At 48.7% G+C, this 25266-nt stretch overlaps 1 protein-coding gene and 1 long non-coding RNA gene across 11 annotated transcripts in view; one reads left to right on the top strand and one right to left on the bottom strand.

Annotated features, from left to right (window-relative positions):
• Positions 1-15332, top strand: part of LOC102461674 (myosin-IIIb-like) — a 181584-nt gene extending 166252 nt beyond the window's left edge. For 3 of the 10 annotated variants that reach the window (XM_075914720.1, XM_075914721.1, XM_075914715.1), the window contains exons 27-30: positions 4460-4625; positions 5856-6170; positions 10535-10625; positions 12048-15330. In XM_075914720.1, the coding sequence (XP_075770835.1) occupies positions 4460-4625; positions 5856-6170; positions 10535-10594 (541 nt within the window). In that variant the 3' untranslated portion in view covers positions 10595-10625; positions 12048-15330. Of the gene's footprint in view, positions 1-4459; positions 4626-5855; positions 6171-10534; positions 10626-11735 lie in introns of all 10 variants that reach the window. The other 7 variants (XM_075914722.1, XM_075914723.1, XM_075914724.1 and 4 more) reach the window with 5 other exon arrangements.
• Positions 15333-17345: 2013 nt separating this feature from the next.
• LOC142823548 (uncharacterized) lies at positions 17346-25011 on the bottom strand. The gene is made up of 3 exons (XR_012898733.1): positions 24896-25011; positions 20458-20511; positions 17346-17471 (listed from the first exon to the last, which is right to left on the bottom strand). It is a non-coding gene; the product is annotated as an uncharacterized LOC142823548 (long non-coding RNA).
• Positions 25012-25266: the final 255 nt, after the last annotated feature.

The raw sequence follows: 25266 nt of genomic DNA, 5'->3' as shown, positions 1-25266 counted from the left end.
TTCTTGTCGCTCTTCTCTGTACCCTTTCCAATTTCTCCACATCTTTCTTGAAATGTGGCGCCCAGAACTGGACACAGTACTCCAGCTGAGGCCTAACTAGTGCAGAGTAGAGCGGCAGAATGACTTCACGAGTTTTGCTTACAACACACCTGTTGATACAACCTAGAATCATATTTGCTTTTTTTGCAACAGCATCACACTGTTGACTCATATTCAACTTGTGGTCCACTATGACCTCTAGATCCCTTTCCGCCATGCTCCTTCCTAGACAGTCGCTTCCCATCTTGTATATATGGAACTGATTGTTCCTTCCTAAGTGGAGCACTTTGCATTTCTCTTTATTAAACCTCATCCTGTTTACCTCTGACCATTTCTCTAACTTGCTAAGGTCATTTTGAATTATGTCCCTATCCTCCAAAGAAGTTGCAACCCCACCCAGATTGGTATCATCTGCAAACTTAATAAGCGTACTCTCTATCCCAATATCTACATCATTGATGAAGATATTGAACAGTACGGGTCCCAAAACAGACCCTTGCGGAACTCCACTTGTTATCCCTTTCCAGCAGGATTTAGAACCGTTAACAACAACTCTCTGACTACGGTTATCCAGCCAATTATGCCCCCACCTTATCGTGGCCCTATCTAAGTTATATTTGCCTAGTTTATCAATAAGAATATCATGCAAGACCGTATCAAATGCCTTACTAAAGTCTAGGTATATGACATCCACCGCTTCTCCCTTATCCACAAGGCTCGTTATCTTATCAAAGAAAGCTATCAGATTAGTTTGGCATGACTTGTTCTTCACAAACCCATGCTGGCTATTCCCTATCACTTTATTACCTTCCAAGTGTTTGCATATGATTTCCTTAATTACCTGCTCCATTATCTTCCCTGGGACAGACATTAAACTGACCGGTCTGTAGTTTCCTGGGTTGTTCTTATTCCCCTTTTTATAGATGGGCACAATATTTGCCCTTTTCCAGTCTTCTGGAATCTCCCCTGTCTGCCATGATTTTTCAAAGATCATAGCTAAAGGCTCAGATACCTCCTCTATCAGCTCCTTGAGTATCCTAGCAGTCAACAGCTTACCTCAGAAAGCAGGACATGATACTGTAATAGTTCCTTACCTGGATGATTGTCTGCTAAAAGCGCATCCCAGACTCAACTCCTGATGCAACATTGTGTGCACTTCTGATATACTGTCTTAAAAAAAATTAAACTTAAAAAACAATAAATTGTGGGCTGTGCCCACAAAAGCTCACGATACCGTCTACATGTTTTGTTAGTCTTTAAAGTGCTACCAGACAATTTGTTGTTTTTTAAGTTTATCCTGTACAGACTAACTCGACTACCCCCCGAAGTTTTAAAAAAAATTGACAAATTGGAAAGGGCACAATAAAGAGCCACTAGAATGATTAAAAGCCTGGAAACTCTGCCTCATTGAGGGCATGCCTACACTGGGGAGTTATTTCAAACTAACTCCTCTTATTTTGAAATAACAAGGTGAGCGTCCACACTATCAAGCCTGTTATTTCAAAATAAGGGGCTTGTTATCATATATATAGTAGCCCAGTGTCTGTGAGTCTGTAACGCTGACGTACACGGCCACGCCCCCTGGCCATGTACGTCAGCACCCCGCCCCCCGTCCCCTCCTGCCGGGGAGCTCAGTTGAGTGCTGCACCCCTAATCCGGGCCGCCGGGGGAACCAGCAGTGCAAGGAGCCGTTTGGGCTCCCCATGGCGGGACGGGAAGGGGGGGCGGGTTGGTGATGTACACGGCCCCACCCCCTGGCCTCGCGGCAGCCCGGATGAGCAGGCAGCACTCAGCCAAACACCACGGCAGGAGGGGAAGGGCAAGGAGAAGGGGGGCAGGGAGAGACGGAGGGGAGAGAGAGAGACAGGAGGAGGAGGAGAAGAGAAAGGGAGAGTGAGAGGCAGGTGGAGGAGAAAAGAAAGAAAGAGATGGAGAGAGAGGCAGAAGGCGAAGGAGAGCTGGGGGGGGGGAGGCAGTAGGACGAGAGAGAGAGAGAGGGAGCCAGAGACTGGAGGCTCAGGAGAGAAGACCAAAGTGGAGGAGAGACCTGAAAATCCCATCTTATGATGGGCTACTTGGCTAGTTTAAAAATAACAACTCCTACTTGTGAAGGGCAATAAGCTTATTCTGAAATAATTATTTTAGGAGTTATTTTGAAATAACTTATTTTGCAATAACCTGGTAGTGTAGACATAGCCTGAGAGGCTAATGCAGCTCAATCTATTTAGCTTGTCAAACAGAATGTTATGGGGAGACTTGATTACAGTCTACAGTTACTAAAATGTGGACGAGATTCTGTCAATAGAATCATAGAATACTAGGACTGGAAGGGACCTCAAGAGGTCATCGAGTCCAGTCCCCTGCCCTCATGGCAGGACCAAATACTGTCTAGACCATCACTGATAGACATTTATCTAACCTACTCTTCAATATCTCCACAGATGGATATTCCACAACCTCTCTGGGCAATTTATTCCAGTGTTTGACTACCCTGACAGTTAGGAACTTTTTCCTAATGTCCAACCTAAACCTTCGTTGCTGCAGTTTAAGCCCATTGCTTCTTGTTCTATCCCCAGAGGCCAAGATGAACAAGTTTTCTCCCTCCTCCTTATGACACCCTTTTAGCTATCTGAAAACTGCTATCATGTCCCCCCTCAATCTTCTCTTTTTTAAACTAAACAAATATAATTCCTTCAGCCTTCCTTCATAGGTCATGTTCTCTAGACCTTTCATCATTCTCGTTGCTCTTCTCTGGACCCTCTCCAATTTCTCCACATCTTTCTTGAAATGCGGTGCCCAGAACAGGATACAATACTTCAACTGAGGCCTAACCAGCTCAGAGTAGAACGGTAGAATGACTTCTCGTGTCTTGCTCACAACACACCTGTTAATGCATCCCAGATTCATGTTTGCTTTCTTTGCAACAGCATCACATTGTTGACTCATATTCGACTTGTGGTCCACTCTAACCCCTAGATCCCTTTCTGCCATACTCCTTCCCAGACAGTCGCTTCCCATTCTGTATGTATGAAACTGATTGTTCCTTCCTGAGTGGAGCACTTTGCATTTGTCTTTATTAAACTTCATCCTATTTATCTCAGACCATTTCTACAATTTGTCCAGGTCATTTTGAATTATGACTCTATCCCGCAGATTAGTCGCAACCCCTCCTAGCTTGGTATCATCTGCAAACTTAATAAGCGTACTTTCTATACCAATATCTAAATCGTTGATGAAGATATTGAACGGAGCCAGTCCCAAAACAGACCCCTGCGGAACCCCACTTGTTATGCCTTTCCAGCAGGATTGTGAACCATTAATAACTACTCTCTGAGTATGGTTATCCAGCCAGTTATGTACCCACCTTATAGTAGCTCTATCTAAGTTGTATTTACCTAGTTTATTGATAAGAAGATCATGCGAGACTGTATCAAACACCTTACTAAAGTCTAGGTATACTACATCCACCACTTCTCTCTTATCCACAAGATTCGTTATCCTATTAAAGAAAGCTATCAGATTGGTTTGACATGTTCCCCATGTCGAACTACCTAGTCCATACCGTGTATAGCCGCGGGCAGGGAGTTCGAACTACGCGGCATTTAAAAATGGCGGCGCCCAGGAACATGCAAATAAAGCCTGGGATATTTAAATCCCGGGCTTCATTTGCAAGTTCGTATGCCTACATTAGCCACCCTAGTTCGAACTAGGGTGGCAGTGTAGACATACCCCAATTTAACTGAGTCCCAAGCCTGAGATTCCAGCCATCTTTTCACCACTTTTGACGTATTCCTCACACCCTCCTCTACTCATGCCTCTGCTTCTCTTCCTGCTCAGGTTCTTGCCAGTTCCTTCTGAGAAAAAACCGACAGACTACCTCACCACCTCTTCCCTTCCATTCCCTTCCCTTCCCATGACTTTCTTCTTCCAAGTTGCAGATTCCCTTTGTCCACTGTATTGGTAGTGCACCTACTCAATGATACCTCGTTTACAGGTACATTTTGAGACCTGTTGGCCAGTTTTAAATCCATTTAATATGTGCCCTCTTGCCTCTGTACCATTCTATTTTTTTTAATCAAAATGTTGTGTTACCAACATGCTGGCCATGCTGCAGGGTTTCAGAGCAGTGGACTGGGAATTGGGAGACCGGGTTTCTGTTCCTGGCTCTGTTATCTTCCCTGCTGTGACCTTGGGGAAGTCACTTCCTCTCTCCGTGACTTGGTTTCACCTCCCAGAATTTGTTTATTTAATGTGAATCCAGGGCAAGGACCATTTCTCGCTAGTGTCTGTGCAGCACCTAGAGTTGTAAGGCCATGTTCTTACCTGGGGCCTGTAGGAGTGTCTGTAATGCAGATGCTGCTGCAGGAAAGGCATGGAGATGTTTTGAGGCCCAGAGCAGTGTATCTTTCTGATTTTTAAGGGCTAAGAGCCGCTGCAGACATTACATGATTGAGATGCAGCCCAATGCACGCTACGTGATCCTGGGGGAGGACCGAGCTCACACATCTCTCACTGATCTGGTACAATACCATCGAACCATGGGAATCCAGCCCTTCATGGAGACGCTGACCATGCCCTGTGAGCAGGTGAGTGTTGGGGACTCTAGTTGTGTCTTATGGGCAAAGCGTGGGGGAGCTCGGACTGTGCCCTCTGAGTTAATGGAATTGTCAACATAAGGAAGTCCAGACTGTGTCTGAGCAAAGTTCCATCTAGCCCAGTGTCCTGTCTGCCAACAGTGGTTAATGCCAGGTACTCCACAGGGAGTGAACAGAACAGGGAATCAACAAATGATTTCTCTCCTATCACCCATTCCCAGCTTCTGACAAACAGAGGCTAGGAACATCATTCCTGCCCATCCTGGCTAATAGCCATTGATGGACCTAGCTGCCATGAATTTATCTAGATCTTTTTTTTGAACCCTGTTAGTCCTGATCTTCCCAACATCCTCTGACAAGGAGTTCCATAGGCTGACTGAAGCAGTTGCATGAAGAAATACTTCCTTTTGTTTTAAACCTGCTACCTATTAATTTCATTTGATGACCCCTAGTTCTCGTGTTATGGGAACAAGTAAATAATGTTTTCTTATTTCGTTTCTCCACGCCACTCATGATTTTATAGAGCTCTATCATATCTCCCCTTAGTCTCCTTTTTTCTAAGATGAAAAGACCCAGTCTTTCTAATTTCTCTTCATATAGCACCCATTTCAAATCCCTAATCATTTTTGTTGCCCTTCTCTGAACTTTTTCCAATGTCCCATTGGTAGTGTTGCTTTGTGTTCCTATAGGAAACATCCAATATGTTACCAAACGGTCAGGCAGCCCAGATTCCTGTGACCTTTATTCACTAGGGTGCACTAGCAGCTAAGCCAGTGGTTCTCAATCTGGGGCCCAGTCAGCACACAGCTGTGACCCATGTGATACCCTCAAAGCCATACAGGTAGTGTATATATATAGTGTGGCTGTGGCCCACGTAACACAGAGAGAGCCTACTATGGTAAATAGATTGACAACCACTGAGCTAGGCACAGACACACAGATTACCATTTTGTCATGAGGAGGCATGCTTTTGTTGAATCCCTAGCCATCCCAGGGAAGTTCTCAGAGCCGGGCATTATGTCCCTTTTCCCTAGTTACCACCCTTGGGAGTGGCTGTTCTAGCGGCAGGGGTACTATCACTGCTGGACACTTTGCTTCTAGTCCCTGTCTGCTGTTCTGGGACTCCTATATCTGGGCATTTTGCCTCTGCTAGTGACTCAGGAGCTCCTCCAGCTATTTGTGGGTCTCTGTGTCTTCTGAATGCTGTCCTTTTTCCTTCAGAAAGGTGATGGGGACTCTGATTATGAGGAGCTGAAATTCCACACCCTGGCCCTATGCCCAGCAGATGGAGAGAAACAGCCTCAAAAGGAACAGGCTGGTCTTAATGGGTTGCCTGCCGTCAGGCACATCCAGCACGTAGGAGCAGCCACTGTTCTCGAGCACATGCATTTCAAGAAATCAAAGAATTGCCAAGAGCAGCAGCCAAGCCCAGGCAAGGAGGGGGCGGAGCTGAGCCCACATGAGGCTGGGGTGGCCAGACATGTCTTTCCTCGTCTCTACCCCTCCATACGATTGGCAATGTGGGAAATCCAGCAGGTAAGTGTAGTTGTTCAGGAGGCGGTCAGGATTTACTGCTGAGGTGATCTCACAGGTCTCTGGCTCCATTGACGGTGATAATCAGAAGACTGCTTGCGTGTGTGCTCAGTGATGTGTACCGTATCGACTTGTGTGTTTAGTCTCCACAGCAGACTCTGAGAGAGCCCCCAAAGACCACAAACCGGAAAAGGATCGAAGGTGCCAGGCCAGGTTTATTGCTAAGCAAAGTACAGTAATAGTTGTTAGCAGCGGCGGATATAGGGCAGGGTGAACAGGGCAGCTGCCCCAGTCCCCACGCTTCAATAGGCCCCATGCACGCACTACAACCGGCTGTGGCCATGGCATATGCGCGAAATTGTGCTGCCCTGGGCCCCGCAAAACTCTCATCCACCCCTGGTTGTCAGTAGACTCTACTGAACCACTATGCATATGTACCCCATAGCAATAGAATGACTCAATCAGTAGGAAATTTCAACCGCCCCCTAGGTTATCCAAAGGCTGTCCCCCCCAAGACACCACCTTATATACAGGTACAACAAATCACACCTCGTTGCTGACGTATTAGGTTGCCACCCCCTGACATTGTCAGATTGCCACCCTCTGATGCTACTTAGATCATAGAATCATAGAACTGGAAGAAACCTCAGAAGGTCATCAAGTCCAGCCCCCTGCTCTAGGCAGGACCAATTCCAACTAAATCAACCCGGCCAGGGCTTTGTCAAGCCGAGACTTAAACACCTCTAGGGATGGAGACTCCACTACTTCCCTAGGTAACCCGTTCCAGTGCTTCACCACCCTCCTAGTGAAATAGTTTTTCCTAATATCCAACCTGGACCTCTCCCACCACAACTTGAGACCATTACTCCTTGTTCTGCCATCCGTCACTACTGAGAACAGCCTCTCTCCATCCTCTTTGGAACCTCCCTTCAGGAAGTGGAAGGCTGCTATCAAATCCCCCCTCACTCTTCGCTTCTCCAGACTAAACAGACCCAAGTCCCTCAGCCTCTCCTCATAAGTCATATGCTCCAGCCCCCTAATCATTTTGGTTGCCCTCCGCTGGACCCTCTCCAATGTGTCCACATCCTTTTTGTAGTGGGGGGCCCAGAACTGGACATAATACTCCAGATGCGGCCTCACCAAAGCCGAATAAAGGGGAATGATGACATCTCTGGATCTGCTGGCAATGCTCCTCTTAATGCAACCTAATATGCCATTAGCCTTCTTGGCTACAAGGGCACACTGTTGACTCATATCTAGCTTCTCATCCATTGTAACCCCCAGGTCCTTTTCTGTAGAACTACTACTTAACCGGTTGGTCCCCAGCTTGTAACTATGCTTGGGATTCTTCCGTCCCAAGTGCAGGACTCTACACTTGTCCTTGTTGAACCTCATCAGATTTCTTGTGGCCCAATCCTTCAATTTGTCTAAGCCATTCTGTACCCTATACTGCCCTTAAGCGTATCTACCTCTCCCCCCAGCTTAGTGTCATCCGCAAACTTGCTGAGGGTGCAATCCATCCCCTCATCCAGATCATTAATAAAGATATTGAACAAAACCGGTCCTAGAACCGAACCTTGGGGCACTCCTCTAGTAACCGACCGCCATCCTGACATCGAGCCATTGATCACTACCCGCTGGGCCCGGCCTTCTAGCCATCTTTCTATCCATCTTACCGTCTCTTCCCATCTCTTCCTAACAATCCTTGCACCAGGAACAGAGTCCATGGTCGAAGAAACCAAAGTCCTTTCTGCGACACCATCTGCGCAACCACGCATTTACGTCCTCAATTTGACGATCCCTGCCCAGTCCTTTCCCTTCAACAGGGAGGATGGAGGAGAATACCACTTGCGCTTCAAATTCTTGGATCCTTCTTCCTAGCGCTACATAATCCACAGTAACACGCTCAAGATCATTCTTGGCCGTATCATTAGTTCCCACATGGAGAAGCAGGAAGGGGTACCGATCCGAAGGTTTGATCAGCTTGGTAAGCCTCTCAGTGACATCCTGAATGCGAGCTCCCAGTAAGCAGCACACCTCTTGAGATTCCAGGTCCAGATGGCAGAGGGATGGCTCAGTCCCTCTTAGGAGGGAGTCCCTGACCACCACCGTGGAACCCCCATCCGTAGGACTACGCATCCCATGCCTTCCGGTAGATGGTGTTCCCTTTTGGTTTCTTCCTTGTGAGGTCCCTTCCAGAGCTTTCAACACTGCAGAGCCTGTGGAGAGAGCTTGAAAGCGATTGCTTACCTCTCTAGCATCGGGGGATTCCTGTGCTGGCCTTTTTCCCCTTCTAGAAGTTACATGCTGCCAGTTCTCTTCTTGGTCACGTACTGCCCTCTCTGGCTCTTCTGCCTGCCGTGCTTGAAGGATTAAATGCTGCCTTCTATCGAAGAAGTCTTCATCCTCTCTGATCAAGCGTAGGGTCGACACTTGGGCCTCCAGTCCTCTAATTTTTTCTTCCAAAATGTCGACCAGCTTGCACTTGGTGCAGATGAAATCTGTTCTTTTTTCCGGAAGGAAGACAAACATGGCACACGCTGTGCAGGTAACAACAGCAGACCCATCACCAACCATCGCTGCTGTCCTGGAAAAGGGATTTAAAAAGAAAGGTAAGAGAACCTCCCGCCCTTCCCAACTTCCTCTCAAAACTCCCTGTTAGCACTCACCTGTTCGCAAGCTCCTTGGTCGCTTGCCCACTGCCTTATAAAGTCCCTCCCCCTACCAAGGCTCAGCCAATCAGCAGAGGCTTCTAGAATTCAAACTTTAATTAGAATCCAACCGTTTCTACCTGCCAATCACAGCCAATCACAGCACAAACTCCATCAAGGGGAGGGGGAGGGCAGAGGGGAGGTGGGGAAAAAAAAGCCTCACTCTCAAACACAGAGGAAAATAAATAAATAAACAAAAAACAAAAAAGAACACACACCAACCCTCACTCACAAACACAAGCTCAGCACACCGCAAGAAAGCCCCAAACACAACACCCACTTCCCTCAAGACTCCTGTATCTGCTTCTCCTCTACCTGGAGAACTCCCTCTCTAAAGCCTCACTCAAACAGGGAAAGAAAAAAAAAACACCACCACACACCAAACAAACACAAGCTCAGCACACAGTAAGAAAGCCCCAAACACAAGCTCAGCACACAGTAAGAAAGCCCCAATAACAAAACACACTTTCCTCAAGAGTCCTGTATCTGCTTCTCCTTCACTTGGAGAACTCCCTCTCAAAACTCCCTGTTAGCACTCACCTGTTCCATCACCCTCTACCTCGTGGTTTGATTAGATCATCTCTATCCATTATGCTGTCATTTTAGACCCTTTCCTGAACCTGGGTCTGTATCTGTGAGGAATGGGTACCAAGGTCTTTTTTAATGAGCTAGTGATATCATGTGCTTTCCACTTATGACCAGTACCAATTATTGTTCTGCAGTTGGTAGTTAGCACCAATTAGTGTTTTGCACTCTCAGCCCTGTTTGTGCCATGTTCTGTGAACTGGGGCCTACCTCTTGCTCACAGCTTAGCTTTGCTTTATGTTAGCCATGTTTTGTCCATTGTTAGCTAGGCCTCAGATCAGGCTTGTGCTGCATGGGCTTATGTTTTAGGCCTTCATCTTACTACAGTAAGAGGGCTGGCAGGTTCTGTCCATCCACCCTGTATCCGTTGGCCACAGAAGCAAACCCAATGGCTGTGTCTACACTGGGCCACTTATTCCGGAAAATCAGCCGCTTTTCCGGAATAAGCTGCGAGCTGTCTACACTGGCCCTTGAATTTCTGGAAAAGCAACGATGCTCTACTGTACAAAATCAGCCGCTATTCCGGAAAAACTATTCTGCTCCCGCTCGGGCATATGTCCTTAGTCCGGAACACTGTTCCGGAAAAGGGCCAGTGTAGACAGCCCAGTAGTCTTTTCCGGAAAAGCGCGTCTACATTGGCCACAGACGCTTTTCCGGAAAAACTGAAAACGGAATAGTATTCCGTTTTAAGCATTTCCGGAAATTCATGCCAGTGTAGACACAGCCTATGTGTCCAGAGTCTCTGTGGATGAGTTAGAAGCTCTTTGCCTGGGGATCAAGAGAGGAAGAGGGCTCCCTACAAGTGGAAGGCAGTGGTCTCCTGCCTCTTGCAGGTCTTTCAGGTTTCTCGTTTTCCATGACCTGTGACTGTGGTCTCTGGATCAAGGATGTGTTTACTGGGAGCTACAAGGTTTCAGGCTCCTGTGTTCCTGGAGAGCAAATGGTGTGGGAGCCTCAGGGTGTGAGTGGCACAGGGCTTTGATGAGTGTGGTGTGGCTGTGGAGGCTGCATGTGTGTTGTGGGCAGGCTGCCACTCATCACCTAACATCGTGCCTCTGCTTTGCCCCGCAGTTCTCTGCAGACCCCTTGAATGGCTCCTCTGCCACACTGCCACTGAAGCCCCAGCACTGAAAGTAACAGGGCCCACAGTAAAAGTGACATGGTAAGAGCAGGGCCTCTGCAGCGGGACAGACAATAGATGTAGCTTCCCTAGGGAAATCAGAAGAACAGGGGAGCCATTTCATCTCATTGCACCTGTGGCTGCTTGGAGAGTCTCTCTGGGCCAGCGCCTATACAGATTTGGGAGTGGAAGGTAAAGCAGCTGCCAGCAGACGCCTAAGGGAGTTGCTGGGGTCTGAACCACTTGCGGGGGAGAATTTGTTGTTTCAGTAGCACTGGGGAGAGCACAGTGCATCAAAGGCAATAACCACATATTTCAGGAACCCTGAGGAACTCAGTCTGTTAAAGGCTGAAACATATGACAACAAATGGCCCAACAACAGGAGAGAATAAGTGTCACAGCAAGTTAATCTGTGTTCTGCTTTGTCCAACTGCATGTACAGCTTGTGAGTCAGAGAGGGGCCCAGAAGCCAGTGGGGAGACACTGAGCAGGCAGCACTAGACATTCAGCAAGGGCAGTGGAGAGAGAAAAGCAAGGGCAGAGCTGTGCATCTGAGGTAGAAGAGCTGGGATTTGATGTGAATGGAGCATGTAACCAGCGATGGGGTTTGAGTGAGGGCTGAAATAGTCTAAGCAGCAGGAGACAGAGGATACTGTAGCCATAGTATATGGGATGGATTACGGAGAGCACTGGGGAGGGAGTGACCTGATAAAAGATGGCCAGGAAGGAAGGCTTTTCCAGGGCTCAGGCACTGTGGCAGGATTTGAGGGAGGAACAGAGAAAAAATAAGTGCTGAAGAAAAAGCAGAGTTCTGAAAGCAAAGACTTTAAACATGGACAGTGACTGTCCACTAGCTCCTGCAATAAATGCAAGTACGTGAGGCTGAAAGCCAGGGTTCCTGAGATATGTGGGAGTTGCAGACTTATAGGGTAAGACTGAATTAGCAGCAGCTCTGGCTGGCATTTGCTGCCTCCACAGGGGCAGAGTTTGTTCTAGACAGATGGTGGGGACAGTCTTCTCTGCTGAAGTGTCAGCTGGTGGAATGCTGGGGGTTCATAGATGGCCAAGCCTGAAGGGACTATAAGAACATAAGAATGGCCATACAGGGTCAGCCCAAGGGTCCATCTAACCCAGTATTCTGTCTTCCAACAGTGGCCAATGCCAGGTGCCCCAGAGGGAGTGAACAGAACACGGAATCATCAAGTAATCCCTCCCCTGTTGCCCATTTCCAGCATCTGACAAACAGAAGCTAGGGACACCAGTCCTACCTCTTCTGGCTAAAAGCCATTTGATGGGCCTGTTCTCCATGAATTTATCTAGCTCTCCTTTAGACCCTGTTGAAGTCTTGGCCTTCACAACATCCTCTGGCAGGGATGTTTGTGTATTGTGTGTAGAAACACTTTGTTTTAAACCTGCTGTCTATTAATTTCATTTGGGTGACCCCTAGTTCTTGTACTTCCTTAGGCAACTACAGCCCATTGGTGATCTTCCAGAAAACATCATCCTAGCCACTATGGATGTAGAAGCTCTCTGTGCCAACATTCCGCACAAAGATAGACTACAAGCTGTCAGAAACTGTATCCACCATGATGTCACAGCACAGCCAATTGTTGAGCTTTGTGACTTTGTTCTCATACACAACAATTTCAGATTTGGGGATGATTTATACCTTCTAGTCAGAGGCACAGCTATGGGTACCTACATTGCCCCACAGTACCGCCAGCATTATTATGGCTGACTTAGCTTTCATCTCCAAGTGCTCCTCCTCTACTTGCACTACATTGATGACATCTTCATCTGGACCCATGGGAAAGAAGCCCTTGAAGAATTCCACCAGGATTTCAACAATTTCCGCCCCACCATCAACCTTAGGCTGGACCAATCTACACGAGATCCACTTCCTGGATGCCATAGTGCAAATAAGTAATGGTCATATAAACACCACCCCATACCAGAAACCTACTGACCTCTATATTTACCTAAATGCCTCATCCAGAATACGTCACACAATCCACTGTCTACAGCCAAGCCATAAGATACAGCTGCACTTGCTCCAATCCCTCAGACAGAGACAAACACCTACAGGATCTCTATCAAGCATTCTTAAAACTACAACACCCACCTGAAGAAGTCAAGAAACAAATTGACAGAGCCAGGCAGAAGAAGTCACCTACTACAGGACAGACCAAGAAAGAAAGCAACAGAATGCCATTGGCCCTCAGGTAAAACCTCTCCAACACATCATCACAGATTCACACCATATCCTCGATGACAATCCCTCCCTCTCACAGACCTTGGGAGGCAGGCCAGTCCCACCTTGCCACTGAGTGCATCAATAGGAAGGGATACTTCTTGATGGTGCTATAGACCCTTGTGGTTCACTGTGGGCATTTCACAGACATTAATGCAGGATGGTCTGGAAAGGTCACAATGCACACATCTTCAGAAATACTGGCCTGTACAGAAACCTGCAAGCTAGGACTTTCTTTTCAGACCACAAGATTCCAGTGGGGGATTTGGAAATCCTCATTGTTATCCTGGGAGACCTAGTTTAACTCTTATAGTCCTCACTCATGAAACCATGCATGGAGCACCTGGACAGCAGTAAGGAACATTTTAACAACAGGCTGAGTAGGTGCTACATAGTGGTCGAATGCACCTTTGGGGGATTGAAGGTGAGATGAAGGTATCTCTACGGCAGGCTAGCCTCACTGAAGACAATATTCCCCTGGCTATTGCAGCTTGTTGCACTGTGCATAATCTGGGAGAAATGTGGGGGGAATTGTTTATTCGGGGTGGAGTACTGAGGCACAGTACTTAGCTGCAGAGTTTGAGCAGACCGACACTAGAGCTGTTAGAGAAGCTCAAAGACCTGCTGTTAACATCAAGGTGGCGTTGAGGATGCACTTTGAAAATGAGGGACACTGAAATCTCTCATAGAGTTTCTTCCAGGTCTCACCCCTCTTCCAAAGCAATACTTGGCCAGGAATTTGCCTTTAAAACCTGCACCTGGGATCGCAGTGATTGATTTGTGAGATTGTTGTATAGTAAATAAAAATGTTGAACTGTTAAAACAGTGTACCTTCATTCATTTGAAAATAGTGCATTATAACAAATAGTGCATTGAAATAAAGCACCCCTGAGAGATGGTAAGGGAAAACAGATCCGAAAATACCAGACCTTTTAGGTGTCTGGTATTTTCTGGGTTTTTTTCCAGATGAGGCAAAAATGCTGGACTGTCTGGATCAATACTGGACACCTGGAAACCCTATGATCAAATTTGGGAGAGGGGATGGAGTGCATAGGAAAATGAGGGCTTCCAGAGAAAGTAAAGAAATATGTGGGCATGGAGACGGGGTTGCTGGATACAGAATTCTGAATCTGCTGTGACTGAGAGGGGCCCTATGTTGGATCACTGTGCTGCTTCTCTAAACACTTCAGGATCTTGGTCTTTTCCTCCATGACTCTGATCATGTGTTCTGTGGTCTGCCTGGCAAAGGCCTGGTTGTCCTTGCAGTTCCTCAGCTCCCTTTCCAAACATCTGTCTGCACTCACTCACTGATTGATTTAGCATTTCACAAACCAAAATCCTCCCTGTTTTTTGTCGGAAGTTTCCTTATCTGTTTCAATTTCTCCATTACAGTTCACAGAGGGGCCGCCAAGGTCTCTATTCTGTAGAGTGCACAAAAAGGAGTCTGTTAACATCAAGTCCTACATTGAACAGTTCACTGACAAACCTCTTTTCCAACATTTCCAATCACTTTCCCCCTGACTCTTGCAAACAATGCATCTTGGCAAGCACCATAATCATGATGAGTGAGGAGGTGGGCTTGCCTGGCAGTCCGTCATATAGACAAAAGAAATTCCAAACAGGGTGTAGTAGGGCAGAGAGGTTGCCCACTGACGCTGAGGGGGAGGTGCCTCTTCCCCCACCTCCCATTCCCACCAAGCCCTACCAGTTTACAAAGACCAAAAAAATTCCCTTTGCAGGACCATAGTTCTACTCATGCCACACTTTTCCACAGGCAGTTAACGCCCTGACATATATCTCCCTGCTCAGGGTAAGCAAGGAAACCAGGGCACAACTTCTGCAAGCTTTTGTGGCTTTCACCCTGCTCCATATGCAGCCCACCCATGTTCTGCTTTGGTTCCTGCACAAGTGAATGGTAGAGGCTAGTGTCCTGCAATGGGGGAAGGGTCAAAGCAGCACTGCTAGGGAATCTGAGGCAGAAAATTTACAAATGGCTCTCCAAAAGTTTTGAGAGCCTCTCTCTGCAGGATTCCATTGAGATCATGGCAAGCATCAACATGCTGCTTGGCCATATCAGTTAGCTTCACAGGGCAACATGCAGCTCACAGAAACACAGCCAGCATCCCACTTCTCCATGCTCTCAGCCCTGCACCCCACAAGCTGCAGCCACGACTTCTCATCCCCTGCTTTCTGGTCCCCGAAAAGCAATTGCTCAGACTGGCTCTGTCAGTAGTAAAGAAGAGTTCCTGGCTGACAGACATACTCAGCAACCACCCTGATCCTTGTCCACCTCAACTTCCTCAACTATAATTTCATTCTCTGTTCACTGCCTCCGTGCCCTCCAAAGTATCCACAGGGCTCTAGGCATTGGAGGTGTCACCACAGACTATAGTGTCCAGTTCATTATAGAAACAGCTCTGGTTCGCTTCACAGGCTTTATGATAGGATTGTCTGAGGGTATGTCTACACTACAGAGTTAGTTCGAACTAACGGACGTTAGTTCGAACTAACTTTAATAGGCGCTACACTAGCGCTCCGCTAGTTCGAATTTGAATCGAACTAGCGGAGCGCTTAGTTCGCACTAGGTAAACCTCATTTTACGAGGATTAAGCCTAGTTCGAACTAGCTAGTTCGAATTAAGGGCTGTGTAGACCCTTAATTCGAACTAGTGGGAGGCTAAGGCTTCCCAGGTTTCCCTGGTGGCCACTCTGGCCAACACCAGGGAAACTCTATGCCCCCCTCCCGGCCCCGGACCCCTTAAAGGGGCACGGGCTGGCTACGGTGCCCGTGCCAGGTGCAAGCCTGCCAGCACCCAGCCAGCAGACCCAGCACCTGGCACGGATCGAGCCAGCCACCCGATGCCCCCCAGCCCTCCCCCTCTTCCCGGGACCAGGCTGGCGGCTCCCGGGAGCTTGCCCGGAACCGCAAGAGGCGGGCACCCGCCTGGGCTACTGCGGACATCGTGGACCTCGTCCACAATCTCCGCACTAGGCACAGGAAGGTGGCCGTCTAGGGCAGGAGAGCTGCCAGCCTGGCCACCCAGGAGCAGGAGTGCATGAAAATCAAGGTGGTCCACTGAGACCCCCGACCCTGAGCCCTGAGCTTACAATGGCCGTCCTGGGTAAGACCAAAGGTCCATCTAGCCCAGTAGCCTGTCTGCCGACAGCGGCCAACCCTAGGGACCCTGGAGGGGATGGACCGGAGACAGTGACCAAGCCATTTGTCTCGTGCCATCCCTCTCCAGCCTTCCACAAACTTTGGCCAGGGACACCACTCCTACCCCCTGGCTAATACCACTCCATGGACCCAACCTCCATCACTTGATCTCACTTCCCTTTCAACTCTGTTCTAGTTCTAGCCTTCACAGCCTCCTGCAGCAAGGAGTTCCACAGATTGACTCTTTGCTTTGTGAAGAAGAACTCTTTTACTAGTTTGAAGCCTGCTACCCATTCCTTTCCTTTGGTGTCCTCTAGTCCTTCTTTATGGGAACTAATGAAGAACTTTTCTGTATGCACCCTCTCCACCCAACTCCTGCTCTTAGAGACCTCTATCCTGTCCCCCCTCCGTTTCCTCTTTTCTAAGCTGAAAAGTCCCAGTCTCTTTAGCCTCTCTTCATATGGGACCTGTTCCCAACCCCTGATCATTGTAGTAGCCCTCCCCTCTCCCACCTCCTTTTCCCAGTCTCCCCCAGTTTTGTTCAATAAAGACAGATTCCATTTTTTAACACAATTGTCCTTTGTGGGCAAGGGAAGGGGCTAAGGAAGGGTAAGTGGAAGGAGGTGAGGGAGGAATGGGGCACGAGCCCCCGATGGGGAGGACTGGGCTGGCTCTGTGGGCTTCTGGGGGTGGAAGCTCTCCTGCAGCCCCCCAATTGCCCCCTCTCCCCAGATGACAGCCTGCGGCAAGTGCAGCCGGGCTGATGGCCGAGTGGTGTGATGTGCCCAGTGTGGGCACTCCGGGCACTCCAAGCCAGGACTGGTTTTCAAGCGGGGCACCCCTGAGAACTGTCTGTCCGGGGTGGGGGGTCAGGACCCTTTAAGCACAGCCCTCGGCTAGCCTGAGACAGCATCTCCACGCTCTAAGTCCTCCTCTGATGCCCTGCCGGCACTTCTTCCGGCCAGCCTTAAGCCCTGTTCAGGGTCCACTTAATGTGGACATGCTAGTTTGAATTAGCAAAATGCTAATTCGAACTAGTTTTTAGTTCTAGACGCGTTAGTTCGAATTAGCTTATTTCGAATTAGCGCTGTAGTGTAGACGTACCCTGAGTTCTTTAATCTCACTCATACCGTCATTCACACAAGGATTGAGAAATGTGCACATACATGTCCTAGTTCCTATGGGTCACTCACAGCAGGGAGTAAACGGATTCCTCTCTCCATACACTGGTCAGATACAGCCAGGAGCGGCTCGTGCCTATAGGCAAACTAGGCAGCCTCCTAGGGCACCAAGTTACATGGGGCGCCAAATTTCCTGCCATTTTCATTTCCCCTTCCCCTTTCGGTAATGCCTTACCTGAGGAGCACAGCTTCCCTGCGCCGCAGGAGGGGGGGTCAGTCCTGGGAGAAGGGCATGCGGGGGGTTTCCCCGTACCACGTGGGGGGGCAGTCTGTTCCGGAGAAGGCAAGCGCTGGTTTCCCCTGCCGCGGGAGGGGGAGTTGGTTCCGGAGAAGGTAAATGCCAGCTGGCTTCCCCTGCTGTGGGGGGGGGGGGCCGGCTTGGCCCTGGGAGAGGCGCAAGCTGGCTTCCCTCTGAGGGGAATCCTGGGAGGAGGGGGATGGAGGGGACTCTTCCCCTCCCCCCACTGGCACCATGTTCCTTCTCCCAACTCCCCTCTCCCAGCCCCCCAACTCCATCCCCAGCCCCCCTCTCCCCAGCCACAGCACTCTATCCCCAGCCCCCCAGTCAGGGGTTTTTCCTGTGTGTTTTATTCATCAGGTGCTCTATCAAGATTGCCCCATGGCAGAAGGAGGAAAAAGAAAGCCCTCAGGAGCTGTGTATCATAAGCAAAAGGCTGAGAAGGAAAAGGACGAAGCAAAACAGCAGGGATGCTTCCTAAAATATATTTTCTTTAATCCAAACAAAGAGGGAAGCAGTTCACAGCATCCAGATGAAGGAATTTTACTTGGAGAGGTTAGCGCACATCCGCATGTAAGCAGCTTGGAACAACAAGATGAAGGAATATTACTTCAAGATGAGGGTATCTCACATCAACAAAAAAGCGGTTTGGAAACTTAAGATAATGGAAACCTACTTCTAGATGAAGGCAGCACACAGCATCAGACTGATATGAAAGTGGAGAAAATGTATTATCCTTCAGAGGCAAAGGCAGAAATCGAAGTAAATGAAGTAGAAGGAATAAAGGATGAGGAAGTTACAAACAAGTTAAACTATGGGGACCCAGCTTCATGGCCAAGACATGATGACAGTGTGCAGCAAATTCTCGTGGAACATGGACCTGAACAAGTTATTGAATTTCCCTTCCCTAAGGATGGAAATAAAAGAAAATTCTCTGCTCAGTATTACGAGAGGAAACTTATTAATGGGGAAAAAATTAATCAAAACTGATTATAATATTCAGTGTCAAAGGACTCTGTGTTTTGCTTTTGCTGCAAGTTGTTTAGAAATCAAGCAATTGGCACGTAGCTTACTCAAAATGGTTCGAAGGACTGGAAAAACATATCAATTCTCTCTTCACATGAAAGAAGTAAAGAACATTTTCAGTGTTCTCAAAATTGGAAAGAACTTGAATTACGATTGAAAAAAGGCAAAACTGTCGATGAAGAAAATTTACGTGTGATGAAGGGGAAAAAGAATATTGGTGACAAATATTAGAGCATCTGATTGCTTTAGTTAGAGTGTTCGGTGAGCAAAATATAGCATTCCATGGCCGCAGTAGAAATGAAAAATTATACACTCCAGGTGATAGAAAATTTTTAAAATTTGTTGAATACCTAGCTTTGTTTGATCCAGTAATGGAAGAGCATCTACATAAAATAACTGATAATGAAACACAGGTTCATTACCTAGGAAAAAATATGCGAATGAACTGATTCAAATCCTAGCAAATACCATTAGAAAGAAAATTTTAGAAGCTGTCCATTCTGCTAAATACTTTTCAATAATACTGGACTGTATAGCAGATGTGAATAATGTTGAACAAATGACGATGATTATTCGTTTGGTGGATATGGAAAAGTCTGCAGATGAAGATAATGTTGAAGTGCTTATAAAGGAACATTTTTTTAGGTTTCGTACCACTGAAGGAGATGACTGGAGCATTTATGACTGAAACTATTCTACAAGAACTTGAAGCACTGTCATTATCTATTGATAACGTACATGGCCAGGGCTATGATAATGGTAGTAATATGAAGGGCAAAGACAATGGTGTGTAAAGGAGAATCCTGGAAATAAATCCTTTTTCGTTCCTTGCAGTGCACATTCTTTGAATTTGGTTGTCAGTGATGCTGCTAGATGCTGTTTGGAGGCAAGCAGTTTCTTTGACCTGCTGCAATGTGTTTGTGTTTTTCTCAGGCTCAACACACTGTTGGGAGATTCTGACTCGCCATGTGAATTCTCTAACTGTGAAACCACTTAGTCAGACAAGATGGAAGTGTCGCTTTGAAGCTTTGAAGCCTATCCGCTATGAATTTGGCAACATTTATGATGCCCTAATTGAAATTTCTGATGATACTACCTTTACTGAATCATCTGGCATGTTGGCACGTTCAGATGCAGAAGCTCTTGCAAACGGCCTTTCCAAGTTCAAATTTGTGACTTCACTCATTTTGTGGTATAATATCCTTTTCCTGATTAACCTCACTAGTAAGCAACTTCAGGAAAAGAACTTGGACATACACTCTGCTATTCAAAAACTGCAGCAAACTAAAAATATTCTGGAAGAATTCAGAAGTGATGAAGGGTTTGAAAGAACACTAATAGATTCTCTCAAGCTTGCTGAAGGAATAGACTTTCCAACCGAATTTGAACCAAACCCAGTTTGCATTCGGCAAAAGAAACAGCAGTTTTTGTATGAAGGACAAGACACACCCATTCAGAATACAAAACAAAGGTTCAAAGTGAATTTCTACTTTGCAGTCCTTGATACTTCTATTCACGCAGCTGACAAAAGATTTCAACAGATGCAGCAGCTAGAGTCAGTATTTGGTTTTCTATATGATATCCACAATTTGCAAAATAAAACAGCAAAACAGATAAGAGAATTGTGTATAAAACCAGCATTCTTCTTCGGGGATGTTCCCGCGGGTGCTCCACTATGGGTGCTGGTCTTGCCCCGGCGCCGAAGACGGAGACTTGTCATTAGCAGTTTCTGGCCGGACCACGCATGTGCCGCAGGCTCGCGGCTTTCGCGCTCTTTATGTCCGGCCCCTCCGCCAGTTCCTCTTCACCACCTCAGGCTGCAGACGCCTGTAACCGTGCTCCTGTCTCCTCAGAGCTAGACAGCTTCTAGTTCTCCCTTTCTACATATAAAATCTCCTTTTCCTCCCTCTCCCCTCTCTCCCCATAAAGTTAAAAAAAAAAAAAAACAAAAAAAAAACTTTTCTTCCAAGAGGGGAAGGACAAACAAGAACTATTGGGAGTGAAAGTGGAGACCGCTCTTACCTCCCGCCTCTCAGCTGTTCTCCTGTCAGCTCCTCCGTATAGAGCTCCGTTCACCTTAAAAAAAAAAAAAAAAAAAAAAAAAAAAGACAGACTGTTAAGATATCAAGAACAAAAGATAGCTATCAGCTTTAAAAACCACCTACTGTTCAAAACCAACAACAGATAAGAAGCAGCGAGCTCCCGACAAATGTCAGCTATCGGCTTTAAAAAATGTGGCTCCTGCCGGGAGGCAATGCCAGCCTCTGACGGCCATGCAGACTGTATTCGTTGCCTGGGGGAGTCTCACATCCCCCAAAAGTGTCACCATTGCCTAAGGCTCACCTCCAGAGCCAGGAAAGACAGGGAGAGGTGCCTCCGTATGCTGCTCTTTGATACAGCCCTGCAGCCACAGCAAGCTGACTTGAATCAGCAGCCGCTTAAGCGCCGGGCTTCCTCCCCTACTGTGGGACTGCAGAAGAAAATGGCATTGTCCCCAGCAAGATCCCTGCCAGCTGCCTTGAATGGCAGGGACAGCCAGGCACAGACACCAGGGACCTCTGGCATTCCAAAGCCATGTCCCCCTGCCTCAGGGGCTTCAAAGTCTAAGCGGCCACGGGAGCCTGCAAAGATGTCAGCTCCACAGCCGGCTTCAGTTTAGCCGCTGCCGCCTCCTCCGGCGCCGAGTGTTGAGCCAGCACCGAGAGCAGCCCCGGACCCGATCACGGCACTGGCCGCGACACCTGCCCCGGCACCGCTTTCCAGTAACCGCGCGGTGCCGGACCACACGGTGCCGACCAGTTCTGGGGCCGGCGCGGTGCTGATCGCTCCTGCTCCACCACACCAGGAGCTAAGTAATTCAGCGGCTAGCGCTTCAGCGCCTGCCGCATGTCAATCACCCTGGAGCCCTGCTGCTGCTGCTTTCTATTCCCTACGCCGCTGCAGCTGCTCCTGCTCCCGCTTCTTCTCCCCAGCACCGTCCTCTCCTCTGCCAGCGCCGCGATCCCCACGTCGGTCCTCTCATCGGTGCCGCTCTCCTCGCACCTCGTCGAGACTGCCCTCCCCGTTTCTGGCTGCTGCATCTCCCCATTGCAGGCACCAGTACAGGCATCTCTCTGCCTCTCCTGCCTCCTCCAGGGCATCACACCTCCGCTCCTGCTCGCCCTGCTCCCCGTACCATTATCGGTACGGCAGCTGCTCCAGTTTCAATTATGACCATTCACAGCGTCATGGCGCCTACCATCGCGACGACCGTGACTCTCGACATTCCCATAGCCGGTATTCTTATCGACCACGATCCGTCTCCGACTACGCTGCACACAGGCGCTCTCCAACCCCGGCTCCCCTTACTCCTCCGCATCATGCGCCATCACCATCTCACCACTCTTCAGAGCCGGAACATACTCCCTTCGTGCACCATGCCTCGGGGTCTTCCATTCCAGTCTCATCTCCGGAGGATGCAGTGAACCCCGACGACAGCTCTCCTCCAGACGACCTCCGTCAATTCCAAGAATTATTTAAGTGGGTATCGATTACCCAGGAGATTCCCCTACAAGAGCTCAAAGATAAGCAACACAAGCTTTTTAGAAATCTCCAACCGCGACACAGTTCACGCCTCGCCATCCCTCTCGACGAAGGCATCCTGGAACTGGCTGATGAAGCGTGGCATGCTCCAGCGTCGGCCCTTCCCACCAACAAAAGAGCAGACAAGAAATATTTTGTGCCACCAAAGGGCATGGAATTCCTCTTCACCCATCCACAGCCTAACTCTTTAGTAGTTGACGCAGCTCAGCAGAGATCTAGAGCCCCTCATCTCAAACACCAAGGCTCTGATAAAGACGTAAGGAGGCTTGACGTCCTGGGCAGAAAAGTATACACCTCAGCGACTTTACTCCTTAGAATCGCCAATTACTCGGCGCAGCTTTCCAATCATTCCTTCGACACAATTTCACGCCTCACTCCTCTCATGGATCATCTCCCTGATTCAAAAAGATTGATCCTGAGGTCAGTCATCCAAGAGAGCTACACATCAGCGAGAACGTCCCTCCACATGGCCATGGACGTGGCTGATACTGCTGCTCGCGCTGCCGCTACGGCTATTGTTATGCGTAGAGCTTCTTTTCTTCAAGCGGCAGGAGTTCCAAAGGAACTATAGACGAAGGTCAAGGACTTACTCTTTGACAAGGATAAGCTCTTCGCAGAGACCACGGATGCAATCCTGCACTCCTCTAAAGACTCTCGGACAACCTTGCGAACTCTGGGGATGTATACGCCCCCCTTTAAGAGACATCGGTACTCACCATATCAGCGCAGATATGATTACCCCTACATTAGACACCAGTGGCAGCAGCACCACCAACAACAGAGGCCTTTTGACAACCAGCGTTCTCGCCAGAGGCCTCAACGACGCCAAAACCTGAACGGCAGAACGAACATGCCTTCCAACAGCAAGCAACAGATTTGATGTGTTGGTCGAGGGCGAGCACACAACCACAGGCAGCACCGTGAATCGTTCAACCCAGCTATTCCACTACCGTCTAAGACCCTTTCTACATCAATGGGCAACAATCACCACGGACAAATGGGTCCTCGAGATTGTTCAGTTTGGCTATCCTATCCCTCTTACAACCATCCCACCAACCACCCCTCCCACCCCGTCCCTCTTCAGGGACCCCTCTCACGAGACTCTCCTCAGACTAGAGGTCGACCACCTTCTCTCTCTGGGTGCCATAGAGCCAGTTCCGAAGGACTTCAGGAACAGGGGTTTTTACTCTCACTATTTCCTCACCCAGAAAAGGTCCGGAGGCTGGCGTCCTATCCTAGACCTCTGTCATCTGAACAAATATCTCAGAAAACAACGATTCAAAATGACAATGCTAGCTGCCATAATCCCTATTTTAAATCCACAGGACTGGTTTGCTGCCCTCGACCTCCAGGACGCCTATTTCCACGTCCCTATCCACCCTGCTCACAGAAGGTTCTTGCGCTTCGTCGTGGCAAAGGACCATTTTCAATACAAGGTCCTCCCCTTCGGGCTATCTTCAGCCCCCAGGGTGTTCTCAAAGGTCCTATCCATGGTCACGGCCTTTCTCCGACGCCAAGGGGTGCTCATCTTCCCTTATCTGGACGATTGCCTGCTCAAAGGCGCTTCGGCACACGAGGTCTCCCACATGGTTCACCTCACGATGCAAGTCTTCCGATCGCTCGGACTCCTCCTCAACGAGCAGAAGTCCGTCTTGCATCCCACTCAGGACATTGAGTTCATTGGGGCCCGTCTGGACTCACTTGCTGGCAGAGCGTTCCTACCATTGCAGAGGTTTAGGGCCATCCAGGACCTCATTTGCACCATCACCATGAGCCCCACTGTTCCACTCATCACATGTCTCAGACTCATGGGCCACATGGCCGCCACAACGTACGTCGTGAAATACACCAGACTACACCTGCTGACCCTCATATACCACCACACCAGATACGATCTCCACAGGCCCGTTACACCGCCACCGGCCATTCTTCAATCATTCCGATGGTGGACCAGCCACACAAACCTGCTGTCGGGCGTACCATTTCACCCTCAGCAGTCTCTCCACCAAATCACAACGGACGCCTCCTTACTAGGCTGGGGGGCCCACATGGGTTCCCTCTTGGTACAAGGCCAATGGTCCCCACAAGAAGCAAGGTTGCACATAAACCTTCTAGAGCTTCGTGCTATTTTCAATGCATGCAAATCCTTCCTCGTCCACATTCGAAATACCACTGTGACGATACTTACAGACAACATCGTAGCCATGTACTACGTAAATCGCCAGGGCGGCGCTCGCTCCTGTTCCCTATGCACGGAAGCTATCTGCTTTTGGAACTGGTGCATTCGCCACGGGGTGACTCCTTTGGCATCCTATTTACCTGGCACCACAAACGTGATGGCAGCCTTCCTGAGCAGACACTTCCACTCGAAACACGAATGGGAGATGCACGACGGCATATTACGCGACATCTTCCAACGTTGGGGGACTCCCCGAGTGGACCTCTTCGCATCTCCCGCCAACACAAAATGCCACAAGTTCTGCACCAGAGTGGGCCTGGGCCGCGCATCTCTAGGGGATGCCTTCCTCGTTACTTTGCGCGGACTCCTCCTTTATGCATTTCCCCCCATACCTCTCATTCCCAAGGTCCTTCAGAAGCTGAAGGCGGACAGGGCTACGATAATCCTCATAGCCCCAAATTGGCCTCGCCAGCACTGGTTTCCATTCCAGCATCGCCTCTCTGTGCGGACACCGATCCGCCTTCCGCCTCTCCACGACCTCCTCACACAAGCCCGAGGACGCCTGAAACATCCCCAGATACATATGCTGAACCTAACAGCATGGTTCCTAACTGGCTGAACCCATGTGAATCTCTCTGCTCTGCCACAGTCCAAAACGTCCTAGTACAGAGTAGGTGACAAACCACGAGGAAAACTTACCTTCACAAGTGGCACAGATATTCCTCCTGGTGTACCTCGAACCACCACGATCTGACACGTCCGTCCATTTCCTCCGTACTGGACTATGCACTGCACCTAAAAAACAAGGGTCTTGCGTTAGCCTCCATCAGGGTGCACCTCGCAGCAATATCGGCATTCACATCACCTATAGATGGCGTTTCTATCTTTGCCCATCCTACGACTAAATGATTTCTCAAGGGCCTTATCAATATGGACCCACCACGCAACCCAGTCCCTCCTGTGTGGAGCCTGGACGTGGTACTCGACGCCCTAATGAGGCCTCTGGCGACCGTATCCTTACAATTCCTCACTCTGAAAACGGTTTTCCTGCTCACAATAACCTCTGCATG

Source organism: Pelodiscus sinensis, unplaced genomic scaffold (genome assembly GCF_049634645.1).
Source record: "Pelodiscus sinensis isolate JC-2024 unplaced genomic scaffold, ASM4963464v1 ctg72, whole genome shotgun sequence".
NCBI classification, from domain to species: domain Eukaryota; kingdom Metazoa; phylum Chordata; order Testudines; family Trionychidae; genus Pelodiscus; species Pelodiscus sinensis.
This window is presented reverse-complemented; position numbering and strand designations above follow the sequence as displayed.